The sequence below is a fragment of the Carlito syrichta genome, unplaced genomic scaffold (assembly GCF_000164805.1).
Source record: "Carlito syrichta isolate Samal-C Ts95f unplaced genomic scaffold, Tarsius_syrichta-2.0.1 Scaffold309854, whole genome shotgun sequence".
Taxonomy (NCBI): Eukaryota; Metazoa; Chordata; class Mammalia; order Primates; family Tarsiidae; genus Carlito; species Carlito syrichta.
The window spans coordinates 1,296,143-1,309,894 of record NW_007253950.1 but is presented as its reverse complement, the minus strand read 5'-3'; the positions used below and the strand labels follow the sequence as shown (position 1 = coordinate 1,309,894).

Sequence of the window (13,752 nt, the reverse complement as noted above, 5' to 3'; positions counted from 1 at the left end):
AAAAAAAAAAAAAAAAAAAAAATGCCATGTGCTTATTATAGTTGTTCCTTTAAATATATTTAAAATCATTTTGAAGTTGGCATATTTCTGGTAGTGACTTTATCTTCAGAATGAGATTGTTAATGGTCTGTTAATCTCATGTGCTTTGGAATTTAATTTGCATACTCATCTTGATGGAATTTTTTCTCCACTTGCATGATGTATGTTCTCTCTCACCCCCTCCCTCCACCCTCCTCCTTGTTGTTTTGTTGTCTCTGTGACCCAAGAACCCTCACTGAATGAACTAAAATTGGAATTGGTGGCTCTGCTATAAGACACTCAGGTCCCCTGCATAACTTTCTTTTCCTTTTCTTGTCACTGGGGACTTGCAGCTTTGTGCCAGTTACAGCTGAGACTGTCACTCATAACTTTTTTCAGCTCCTTTTACTAAGAAAGAAACCCTGTGTCAGCTTCACTTAGTGAATCTGCTTCATTCCTTGTGCACATGGGGTTTTGATCCCCCTTATCATGCAAGCTTAGAGCTCCCGGTCACCCTGTCCAGTTCCTGACCCATAGCCCAGTGGTCTTACAGCTTTAGCTTCTGCCTCCCACCAGAAATTTTTACTCCAAATCTGTATAGAATCAAGGTGCCCCTACCCTTATTGGTTGCTGACTCTTTGTTGTATTTTATTATTTTTCTCTTTTTTCCTAATCCCATTCTTCTCTCTACCACCCACCTACAAATATCAGTAGGTAGTCATTCTAGTGAATTTAAAGTATGACCTTCCAATTTGCCTGCTTTATGTTTGTTTATGTCTATATAGGAAGAATATTTATATAGTTTTGTGTGTGATTTTTAAAAAATACATAACTGATTTAGTTATACAAACTTCTCTGTTTTTAACCTCTCCTAACATTGACACCTATATTGCTGTATATAAATTTACAACTTCTTCTGACTACTACAGAGTATTCTTTTGTATGCTTGAAAGCACTATATTTTATTACATTCTCCATCTGGTGATGGTCACTTAGGTTACTGCCAAATTTTTGTTTCTCCAAATAACACTGCAATGAGCAGCATAAATATGCATCGATTTATGGACCTGTGTAAAATTCTCCAGGATTGTTGGGTATATACATACTTAATTTATTTACTGTCTGATTTCTACAGAAATGTTTGCATCAGTTAGTTATATTGTTTAGAAAATTATTTCAAATAAAAATTTTCCTTTATTATGAAAGGATACAGGATATATCAAATAGCACCTATTGAGTACTTGAAATGATCATCACAATTTCCATATCACAGGTTATTCTGAGGGTTAAATGACTTAAGACAATAGTTTTTGTAGTTTTTTCACAATAAAAGAGACCCACACTTATGTAAACAGATAAATGGTGAGCTCTTAGGCTATTAGAATTATTATTTGTTGGAAAATATTTTGTTACTGAAGTTCCTCTGAAGCACCTCTTTAAGATTTCTGGGATCACAGTTTGAAAACCCACTGACTTAAGGTATATAATGCCATGTTAGAGAAATGTATAGAATGTTAAGTAGTTCCTTGATTAAGTTTGGTTTATTCTAATTCTGTTTTATGAGATGTAAGCATGCAGTAATATTCCCTAGAAGAAAGCTTTAAAATGAAGATGTTTATATAGGCTCTTGTTTCCATAAGTCCTCAGTTGCGATTATCAACTTCCTTCCTGGCATTTTTTTGAGGTAAGTATGAGGAAGATGATGTTGACCTTTCTGGCTTATCCCAGCTGACATTGGGCTTCTAGAGGTAAAGCTGAGAGTAGGCTCTGGCCTCTAGTTATAAGTCCTGCTTTACCTCAGGCTAAAGGGTGGTCCTTGTGTGTACCCATCTGCCTGTGTTGTTTGTGGGCCATTATGGACAGTGACTGTGGAAATAAGCACATATGATAGACTTTTGTCCTTACAGGTTGTCTCTTCCATCTCTTTCCCTGCATTCATTTGTATTCATTTCTTCTTTCATTTTGTACCCCTACACTTCCAGTTTGAATTTTTTTTTTTTTTGCAATTGTCATTTATTATTTCCTCAAGTTTAATGTCTTAAATGTTTTTTTTCAGTGATCAGGAACCTCCCTATTCAATGATTACATTACATGAAATGGCAGAAACAGGTATTTTTAAAGCTTTGTTTTTAATACTTTCTAATGAATTAGTAATGAAGAAATGTGGCCATTTTTAAAATTTGTTTTTGAGATGAAAGATTCCCAAAATGCTTAGCATACATAACCAAGAAAAAAACTCTTACTATTTGAATATTTCCCTGTACAAATGTAATAGGCAGTGTATATTGTATTCTGAATATATAACTATACCTCTCACTGATGACTTTATCTCACTTGAAATTATGGGGGAAAAAATTCTTCTCACTGACACATTTTTTTACCATACAGTTCTAGAATGGGAAGAATAATTTTTTCTTCCTCAGTTTCCTAAGTGTCATTCTGAAAATAGAGCCAACTGCTGAATATACTTAGTTTTTTCAGTTAACTCCTATATAGTAAATAAGAAACTTAAAATTATTTTAATTATAATTTGAGAACCCATGACCATAGCTTAAACTTTTTCCAAATAAAGTTACCCTCAAATCACCAGACTCCTGTATCTTGGGATTTTTTTTTTTAAACTTCACCATAATGGCTAGCAATTGATGGCTATGTCCATGCCAAATATTAACTGCTTAAAAGCTACAGGATGAAAGCCAAAAGTCTTCCTTTTAATGTGAAGTCATCTTGTGTCACTTTATAAATTATATAGTTCCACGTTTTAAAAACAATGTCTCCATCATATAATCTTCTTGATTTGCTCTTAGATGAGGGATGGTTGGATGTTGTCCAGTCTTTAATTAGAGTTATTCCATTGGAAGATCCGCTGGGACCAGCTGTTATAACATTGTTACTAGATGAATGTCCATTGCCCACTAAAGTAAGTTAATACTTGTCTTTTATGAAACTGTCATCTGTGCTTAAGCACAGGATAAATGACCAAAAAGAACATTTGATATAATTCATTTCCTCTTTATACATTTGGGATGTTTTATTCAGTATTATTTCATTATATAAATTTGTTTTTTATTACAAATGAAGTGTTACGTCCTCTGCCAATATCTTAGTATAAGGCTTTAGTTTAAAAATGTTAAAAATAGGATCATTTCTATCTGAAGTGGCAATCTTTGCTCAAAAGCTAGAAGAGAATGTTAAGTTGCTGAGCTGATTTCTTTCTGAAGTAATTTTCTCATAACAAAAGTTTTTTTAATGTTTTCTATGGAGAGGAAAAACTGAAAGCACTTTTGAGTCTTACTCAACTATATTAAGGATTAGTGTAACCTTGATTATTCCTTACGTAGAACAAAAGTGTCAAACGTTCATTGCCTTAGTCCATATGTTTTATAGAATCTTTTTTTATTTCTGTAAATTTGGATTCTGACATCTTTCATTTGTCTGCTTAAGTCTCAGACATTTGGGTCCCATGTGGAAGAATGCTGTAGACAGAAGGGAAAATCTTTAGCCTTGTCACTGATGAATTGACCTTTTTCTTGACTTATAAGAGATTTCCATTTTAATTTGCCTTGAAAATTCTATTGAGATTTGTTCTTGTTTGGCAAAACTTTTTTTTTTTTTTTTTAACACTTATGGCAACATATCAATTTATTGTGTGGACAACAAATGTTAATACTCTATAAACAATTCTGTTCATTAAAATAAATAAATTTACATAGCCTAAATAAACCTTCAAATTTCACTGTATGCAAAACCAGATTACAAATATTCAAGCATTACTGTTCTTCTGATAGTGTGATCCATGTGCGAACAGCCTTCTTCAGTTTTAAAAACTGAATCTGATTATTTACTAAACATAAACTTATAACATATACATTTTTAGAGAGCAATTATCTTTGCTCTGATGTCTATGAAAATATTTCTTTATATTATATCAAATTACACTTATGACTTGTAAGTATTGATAGTATGAGGATGCATCAAGTTAGTAATGTTCTGGTCTCATTTTCTTATTTGCATGTAAGTAGTAAAACAAATGATTTGTAAAACTCTCAATGATTCTTTGTCATTTATTTCCAAAGAAAAATGTTATCCTGAGCACTCACTTCATTCTGAACTTACAATAATGCTCAATGTGAGCCAAAAAAAAACCCTCTTCACTTCGATCTTTTAAAGGAGATTATATATCAGTGCTCTTCATCCTCCATTAAAAAAACATGAGATGAGTGCTGGTGATCTATTATAAAAAGACATTTCGTAGCTCTGATGTACCAACAACTGACCCCATGCCTTTACATAAACACGACAAATGAAGACATAGCATCAAGTGAGTTGAGTTACATCAATATTGGCAAAACTTTTTTTAAAAAGTAACTTTTTTGCTTCAACATCACTAGCCCCTGGTATTATCAATCATAATGTATTTGAGTGGGTTTAGTCTCTTTAGTGATTCAAGTATATATATAGCATATATTTGGCATAACTGGTACATTTTGAATGAAATGGAGTCTAATAATTCATGTAAGAAAACTTTCAGATTGATCAAATATTTTTCAGCAATAATGGTATCATTGGAGTATATTATATAATTTTTGTATGGTTATTCTGAGTTTATTTAACATCTGTAGCTTCTGTCCCAGAAATTAACCTGGGAAAACAACCTGGATAGTATATATAGCAAATCTACTTGTACATTTTTGTTTTAGGATGCACTCCAGAAATTGACTGAAATTCTCAATTTAAATGGAGAAGTGGCTTGCCAGGACTCAGGCCATCCTGCCAAACACAGGAACACATCTGCAGTGCTAGGCTGCTTGGCTGAGAAACTAGCAGGTAACTCTAGGACACTCCACAGAGGAAGATCTTTAGTGGTTTGACATTGAAGGGAAATTTGCACTGCAGGTCTTTGATCAAACCTGTTGCACTAAAAAGAGGTATCTCAAAAAAACTTAAAAACTGAGGGATAAGCACTAACTGGAAGAAAATTACTCAAAGGCTATGGAGATAGCTTTATGGATTTTCAGGGAGAAATTTAAAAGGATAGATTTGTTGGCTGGATACAGTGGCTCACACCTGTAATTTCAGTTGTGGAGGCCAAAGTGGGAGGATTGCTTGAGCCCTGAAGTTTGAGACCAACCTGAACAATATTGTGAGACCTTGTCTTTACAAAAACAAAAAAATTAACTGAGTGTGGTGGCACATGCCTATACTCTTAGCTACTTGAGAGACTGAGGCAGAAGGATCACCTGAACCTAGAAGGTCAAGGCTGCGGTAAGGCCTGAGCGTGCTACTACACTCCAGCCTGGGCAACAAAGTGAGACTCAGGCTCACTCCAAAAAAAAAAAGTTGTACTTATTTGCTTTAAAGTTAAGAATAAAGGAAAAGGCTAAGTTCAGCATAACAAAGACTATATGTATGTGTGAGATCTGACAATTAGGTTCCTGAACCATCCTAGAAAAAGTGCTGCATACCTCATTGCTGAATATCACAGTCATCTTCCAAGTACTCCCACTGGGAAGCTATGCACTGACACCAGCACCTAGTCTACCCAGCAAAACAATTTTGGAACTCTTTTACTGGAATGCCCATCAGAGCTGTTGTCGTTATTCATTGAGTCTGACATTTAAGTTTGCAAATGTGCCACTGTGCACTTACGTTGGCAACACTGTACAAATAACTGTATTGGAACACCCTCCCTACTCACCTCATCTGGCCTCCAGTGACTTTTTTCTTTACCTGAAGACAAAGGAAATATTGAAAGGAAGACCTTTGATGACATTCAGGACATCAAGGGTAATATGAAGACAGCTCTGATGGCCATTCCATCAGAGTACTATCCCTATTTCACAGGTGAGCAACTGATCCCACAGAGTAAAGCCATTAACTCCAGGGTATTCCATAGCAAGAATATGGAGCTCCAGGGAGCACATAGCAAGAGTCTGAACCCACACTTAATGTGTTTTGATTTCTAAACCATTGTTTCTTCTACTGTGCATTATATAGCTAGTTAAGCAAGGTACTTGTACTTTGCTGTTAACTTTCCTAAAATGGGTAAAAAGAGTACCTAAAAAGAGTTCCAAGCCGGGCTCGGTGGCTCAGCCTGTAATCCCGCGCCTTTGGGAGGCTGAGGTGAGTGAATTGCCTGAGCCCGCGGGTTCGAGACCCGCCTGGGCAGCGAGACCTCATCTCTACAATAAATCAAAAAATCAGCCGGGCGTGGTAGCGCATGCCTGTAATTCTGGCTACTCAGAAGGCTGAGGTGGAAGGATCGCCGGAGCCCAGCAGCTCGAGGCTGCGGTGGCTGGGAGCAGCCACTGCACTCCAGTCTGGGCGACCGAGTGAGACTCCAACTCAAAAAAAAAAATTCCAAAATTGCTTTGATGGGTGCACTAGGTGCTGGCATCAGTGCATAGCTTCCCAAAGGGACTATTTCAAAGGTGACCATAATGATACTCAGCAATGAGATATGTAGCACTTTTTCTAGGATGAGCTTGCAAACTTAATTGTCAGACCTCTTGTATAACATAATATATATACACTTTATAAAGGTTCACTAGGTCAAGAAGACATACAAGGTAAGAGTTGAGGAAAAGGAACTTCAGAGCAGTTCCTGAGAAGCAGATATTTAATTTGTGAATACTACCCATTTTAGGAAAGTTAACAGCAAAGTACAAGTGCATTGCTCAACTAGCTATATCATGTACAGTAGAAGAAACAGTGGTTTAGAAATCAAAACACAGTCTGGGCTTGGTGGCTCAGCCTGTAATCCCAGCCACTTTGGGAAGCCGAGGCGAGTGGATTGCCTGAGCCCATGGTTTCGAGACCAGCCTGGGCAATTTGGCGAGACCTCATCTCTACAGTAGATAAAAAAGTAGCCGGGCACAGTAGCACGTGCTTGTAGTTCCGGCTACTTGGAAGGCTGAGGCAGAAGGATTACTGGAGCTCAGCAGGTCAACACTGGGGTGGCAGTGAGCATGCCACTGCACTCCAGTCTGGGTGACAGAGTGTGACTCCAACTTAGAAAAAAGAAATCAAAACACGTAGGTGCAGGTTCAGACTCTGCTATGTGCTTCCCGAGTCCTCTGGAGCTAGTGACTTTACGCTGTGGGCTCAGTTGCTCACCTGTGAAATGGGGACAATACTATTCTCTACTTCAGAGCAGGAGGCTTGAATAAGATAATGTGCACGAGAGTACTTTATAAAAGTTAAAGAGTTTTACCAAAACAATTTGGTTGTTATTACTGATTTTTTTAAATCTGGCACTTTTAATTATATCAAATATTTGTTGTATTTGTCTAGGTCCTGCAAGTATAGGTTTGCTTAGCCCAGGAATACTGGAATATTTACTACAGTGTCTGGTAAGTGAGACATCAAAGCTAGTTATTCTTAGTCTAGAATTGTGCATTTTTCTCAAATTACCAGCATAACCACTGGCACAGAGAATGGAATCAATGATAAATTTTATTTGCAGGTGTTTCCTGAGTGTTTATTTATTCCCTCCTATGTTTTAAAAAAAAGGGGGGGTGGGATAGGAATTTATTACCAGCAAAAACAGTTGAGTTGGTCTGGTTTTAAATTTAGTCATAAGATAGCTGCCAAGATTGGCTTTTTTGTGTATCCTTAGAGTCTGCCAAGAGGTAATAGGGACCTCCACGGTAGAAACAAAATTACATGGCATTCCAAGCCAGGAGGCAGTGTATATCAATCTCTACTCCTCCTCGCCCTTCCCCTCACTGCTTCTGCTCTTAAAACTGTTGTCACTGGAGTATTTAATATATTGTCTGTGAAGCTTGTGGTTTGCTGGGGCTGTGCCTTCAGATCTCTCACCGTACTGGTCTGCAGTCTTGAATGGTTTGTATTTTTGAAAGTTATTTTTGTGGGCCTAGTGAGCCGTGGCCTTTTTAAAAACTCTGATGTGAAAGACATTATTTGTCGGTGTCTTGAGGATGTGCTTAGAACATATTATTCTAAGTGAGCACTATGGACATATAGCAGTAGCATGGCAGTCCTTTGCTTTTATAAGTTTGCTGGTTAGTTGAGGGAACAAAACTCAGACATGACAGTTCGCCTCCATTTTATGACAGGTTATGATCAAGGGCAAAATTACCTCGTTGAGACTAAATACCATAAGACTTCAGAGAAGGCCAGGGGGTTGGGTGGTACGGGCACTTGAGAACTGGGGTAGTCAAGATAGACTTCCTGATGAAGGTGAATTTCAACTGGGTCCTGCTATAAGGTTAGGGTTTGATTTTGCCCAGAGGAGGAAAAAAATGGATTTCTTGGCTAAGAGAGCATCATAGAAGCACAAAGACAGAGAATTATCTGATCAGAGAAGACAGTGTTCAGAGATAGGAGGACTAAGTAGCCAGGTGGAGAGGATTCAGGGCCTGAAAAGCCAGGCAGAGGGACTGAGAATGAATAGGGTAAGAAATAGAATGCTGAATAGACTTTGCAGCAGGGGAGGGGGCTATACGAGTTTTGCAGAACTTAGGTGGGCACTAGGGAAGTGAGTGGGCATCATCTGATGTTCTGGATCCTCTGGGGTTCCTAATGCAGCTGTGGGGAAGCATGGCTGTGAGAAGATGTGTGTTCAACAGAGAGACCTTTCTTTAATGGGAACTTGTGACATGCACATAAATGTAACTAAAAGAGCTCATTTGTTGCTCTTTTCTATCTACTATCAGCATTTGAAGAATTCCTTTTAGGGAACTAGATTAAAAACTAAGCCATTTTTTGTTAACTTCATTATTTATAATTTTGGAACTTGGTGGTGGTGAATGGTTCTTTCTAGAGTTCTGAATAAAAGATCACTTTTAGTTTATAATTCAAGACTGAATGGCTTGCTTAAATGAATATAAAAAAATCAATATTTTATTGAACAACACCCTCATATAAATGTTACTAAGTGTTAAGTACACTAATAACAGTGGATTTAACAAGATACTTTTGAAATTTTGACATCTATAAATTCACCCAGTGGCGTCAAGAAAAAAATATTAAGAGACTATCTTGGTTCTTCATTATTAACATTATTAGCCAAATAGATCATTGAGGATTTGAATGAGTAAAACTTTGCTGACTGCCCCCCCAAAATTCCAGCACATATTGGGCAAGAAGATGAAGTTATTAACTTGCCACCTCTACAGGGGAATGATTTTTTTTTTTTTGTCTTTTTGTTGTCTTTCAGAAGTTACAGTCCCACCCCACAGTCATGCTTTTTGCACTTATCGCACTGGAAAAGTTTGCACAGACAAGTAGGTATAGTGACTTCTTGCACTAATGATCTTCTGTATTGGTTGTCAGAAATCTTATTTTTCTTAGTTACTGAATGAGCTACATTTTGAATCCCATCAAATGGGCATACATTCTGTTTTTGTCTATGTAGACACTTTAAAGTCAGTGAAGTGTAACAGGATCAAAAGCAAGGATTTTCTTACCTAAGAATCACAACTTGGTAACCATGATTACTCACTTTCCATAGTTAAAAATTTAGTGATGAGATTTCTACTTTCTAGAAAATAGTACAGTGAGTCATGCTTATAATCCCAGCACTTTGAAAGCCTGAGGGGGGAGGAGTTTGCGACCAGCCTGGGCAGCATATTAAGACCCCATTTCTATAAAAAAAAATTTTTTTTTAATTAACTGGGCATGATGGCACACATCTGTGGTCCTAGCTACTTGGAAGGCTGAGGCAGGAGGATCACTTGAGCCTAAGAGTTCAAGGTTACTGCGATCATGCCACTGCACACCAGCCTGGGTGACATAGCAAAATCCTGTCTCTCAAAAAATAGTCAGTTCTTTGGTTATGTCATCCCTAGAAACTTAAATGGAAGTCCATTCTAGTCTCCAAGTTCTCTAATTGCCTCTTCTCACTCCTTACCACTATGAATCTGCCCAGTAAATCATCCTGCTCTTCCATTGTTAATTCAAGGATTTCATCTTTCCAAACAGGTGAAAATAAATTGACTATCTCTGAATCCAGTATTAGTGACCGGCTAGTCACATTGGAGTCCTGGGCTGATGATCATGATTATCTGAAACGTCAAGTTGGTTTCTGTGCCCAGTGGAGCTTAGACAATCTCTGTAAGTAGAAGTTGTTCTTTATTACAACGTCTGTTTCCATTTCCAAGTTCATTTCTTTTATAAGCTCACTGGACTTCCTTTTGTAATAGTGTGAGTCCTTATAAGGTCCCCTGCTGGTAGGTTGGATATATTATAGCAGTCAAGTATCCTAGAGACCTTTCAGGCAAGAATTCTTTGAAATACTTCTCCATTTCAGCATTATCCTATTCAAAGCCTTTACTGCACCCAGTTTTCTCCTTCATCAAGGCCTTTAATTATGGCACTGTCTAACCATATCTTTCCCACACTAAGCTATCTCCTCACTGTCCTACAAACAGGTCCTGGCAGTTCCTGCCTCTGGCCCTATTTCCTTCACTGGAATTCCCTCTCTTTACTACTCTCTTTATCCCAACTTGGCTGTTCAAAACCCAGATCATGTCTTACCTTCACCATGAGAGTTGTTCCTGATTTTTCTTTTTCTCCTGCAAGAACAGAAACTACTACAGGTTGTGTTTTCCTTATCTGAAATGCTTGGGACTAGAAGTGTTTCAGATTCAGATTTTGAAATACTTGCAGATACCTGGTTTTGAGCATCTCTATTCTGAAAATACAAAATCCTCCAATGAGCATTGCCTTTGAGCATCATATCAGCACTTAGAAAGTATTGGTTTAGAGTATTTTGGATTTTGGATTTTCAGATGAGAGTGCTCAACCTGTACCACTGTATTCTCACTCTCCCCTCTGTAGTTAGCACTGCACTAAAGCACAATTGGACATGCAAATCCCTACCACCCCATCCCAATATTGTGAGAAGGAACTTATGCACAGCCTGTGTAGTGCCAGTAAAAGAATAATTATGAAAGAGTGCAGTTTGGATTTTGTTTTATGAAAATAATAGCTTTGGGAACTGGAAGCATAAGCCTAGCAGTGCCACCTTTCCTAGCATTTGCCAGATTGGTCTTCATATGGTTTGTAGCAACAACACTAAGGCTGTGTCTCTTCTTCTATTCTTCCACTAGGAGCACCTCCATTCCTTGACTAAGATGACAGCCAGAGATAGCACAAGCTTTTTTTTCCCCACAGCAGCCTGCCTTAGAAACATGAACACTTTTTCTTTTGCAGTTTTAAAAGAAGGTAGACAGCTGACCTATGAGAAAGTGAACTTGAGCACCATTAGGGCCATGCTGAATAGCAATGATGTTAGTGAGTACCTGAAGATCTCACCTCATGGCTTGGAGGTAGGTGAAGCTTCCACAGATGGACCCTTCAGGGATCAGGGGAATCATTTTGCTCTCATTTTCATGCCCTAATTCGAAATGAAAGCAATGTCTTACAGAATAGATGGAAGGTTCTTCATATCTGAAGAGTGGTTATAGGTACAGGTAGTGGGAGAGAGAGTGCTTCAGCACATTATCTACTCTTTTACATCCCAAATGGTACTACACCTATTGTAAGCACAATAATGTTTACTGGCTGTTTTAATATGTCTGTTTTTAGTCTCTGCCATTTTATTCAGCAAAGGCAAAAAGATTGGTATTTCAAAAAGAAGCCCTTTGTTTAATCTTTATATACTCAATTGTCTTAGGTCTGGTGCTTCCCTTTCTCCTTGTATGTTGGAAATGTTGCCGATTTTGTGGGGAAGGTTAATAAAAGAACATCTTATGTACAGAAGGGTACCTGGAGACACTAAACATGTCAGAATTAAAGAACTGTTTGAAGAATGGCTGCAAACAGTTCTTTGATCCTATATATTACCAAATGCCTTATATAGTTTTCTGCTTTAGATTATTGTATTATGAGGGGGGGACCTAAAAAAAATGGAATTTCTTTATAAAAAATTGTGTTCTTATATGTTTAAACTTCAGTCACCTTAAAAGCACTCTCCATTTGATGCAACACACCTATCGAGATGCTTTTTCCACTGCTCAAAACAGTTTTTGAACTCATCCATTTTGATGCCTTTGTGTGCTCCTGCTGTTTTTTGTTTCACCTCTTCCACATGGGCAAAACATTTCCCATTGAGGACTTTTTTCATCCGGGAAACCAAAAAAGGTCCCTTGGGGCAAGATAGAGTGAACAGGGAAGGTGGGGCATGAGGGTCATGCCATTTTGGGTCAAAAACTGAACACTCAGAGCAGTGTGGGCAGGTACATTGGAATGGTGGAATAACCAGTGCCCTGTTTGCCATAACTTGGGACAAATAGTGATGCAACCTTCTCAAATTTCCAGATAAAAACTTTGGTTGACTGGCCAGACACAGTGGCCCACGTCTGTAATCCCATGACTTTGGATGGTGGAGGCGAGAGGATTGCCTGAGCCCAAAGGTTCGAGACCAGCCTGGGCAACTTGACGAGACCTCGTCTCTACAATAAGTCAAAAAATTAGCCAGACATGGTGGCATGTGACTATACTTGAATGGCTGAGGTGGAGGGATTGCCTGAGCCCCATAAGTCGAGGCTGCTGTAGCTATGAGCGTGCCATTGTACTCCAGCCTGGGCAACAGAGTGAGACTCTGACTCAAAGAAAAAAAAGTTTGGTTGACCGTTTGATCCGGAGGAACAAATTCTAAGTGTACTACAAGGGGCCTACTCCCCAGAAGATGATTCTAGGTTTTTTGGGGTTCCCCTCTTTGAGCTGTCTTTGGATCTTCTAAGCTTGGCTCCAATCCTGTTAGAAAGAAAACTATAAAGTAGTCATAGAATCTTCTTCCTTTTTTTCTTTTTTATACTTTTTGTAACTGAGGATAGGCAGAGGAGGAAACAGTAGTCCACCAGAAGCTTTAATATGGAAAGATATATTCAACCTTTCCAGTAGTCAATTATCTTTGGTGGTCTCCAGGCACTGATGGTCAGTTGTCACTCCCTTTGGTTTTGCCAGGCTCGCTGTGATGCCTCTTCATTTGAAAGTGTGCGTTGCACCTTTTGCGTGGATGCCGGGGTTTGGTACTACGAAGTAACAGTGGTCACTTCTGGTGTCATGCAGATTGGCTGGGCCACTCGAGACAGCAAATTTCTCAATCATGTGAGTACCCTGGTGAACTGCAAATGAGGGCAGCCACAGTTTGCTTTTATTTTTCCTTGTGGGTGGGTAAAAGATACTTAGGCATGCAAACTGGAGGAAAAGGGCCAGTAAGAGATCAGGTCTATACTCTGGTTGGAGGTGGAGAAGTAGGTCCGAGTCTGCCATTGCTTTTGTTGGGAACCTTCCTGATGCAGGGCCTTCTAGCCTTCAGGGCCTTTAATTCTTACTGGAAGCATGAACTTTTTGAGGCACCACATGGTCAGAAGCAACTGGGTCTGAAGAACAGTTTCAGTAGTCTCTAGTTCTCAACGTGAGCACTGATTTAAAGCAAATAATCTCAGTTAATACTGATTGCCTGCCCCAAATGAAGTCTTAAAGATTAATTTTAGGACTTGAAGAAATATTTTAATTTCCAGAGCATTTTCATTTTAGACTGTATTATTTGATTCCCTCAATAAGTTTTACTGTTAAAATATGTAAATTTCACAGATGAGAAAACTGAGAGTAGGAAGTAAAGAGACTTAGACTAGAATTCAGTCCCCTTTCATTCTATAGCAATTGTTTTCTTTGTTTTCAAAAGTGGGGAGAATCCCAGATAATTAACTAGTTTCCTCATTTAAAAGTGAAAAGCTGTTGCAGAACTAGAAGAAATATGGA

General features: G+C 38.2%; 1 protein-coding gene across 1 annotated transcript in view; it reads left to right on the top strand.

Annotated features, from left to right (window-relative positions):
- The window catches only part of RSPRY1 (ring finger and SPRY domain containing 1), a 45,857-nt gene that overhangs the window by 17,296 nt on the left and 14,809 nt on the right, over positions 1-13,752 (top strand). Inside the window, exons 3-10 of the mRNA XM_008068030.2 lie at positions 2,075-2,127; positions 2,826-2,938; positions 4,719-4,845; positions 7,312-7,370; positions 9,200-9,266; positions 9,964-10,095; positions 11,197-11,312; positions 12,952-13,095. Of these exons, the coding sequence (XP_008066221.1) occupies positions 2,075-2,127; positions 2,826-2,938; positions 4,719-4,845; positions 7,312-7,370; positions 9,200-9,266; positions 9,964-10,095; positions 11,197-11,312; positions 12,952-13,095 (811 nt within the window). The remainder of the gene's footprint in view (positions 1-2,074; positions 2,128-2,825; positions 2,939-4,718; positions 4,846-7,311; positions 7,371-9,199; positions 9,267-9,963; positions 10,096-11,196; positions 11,313-12,951; positions 13,096-13,752) is intronic.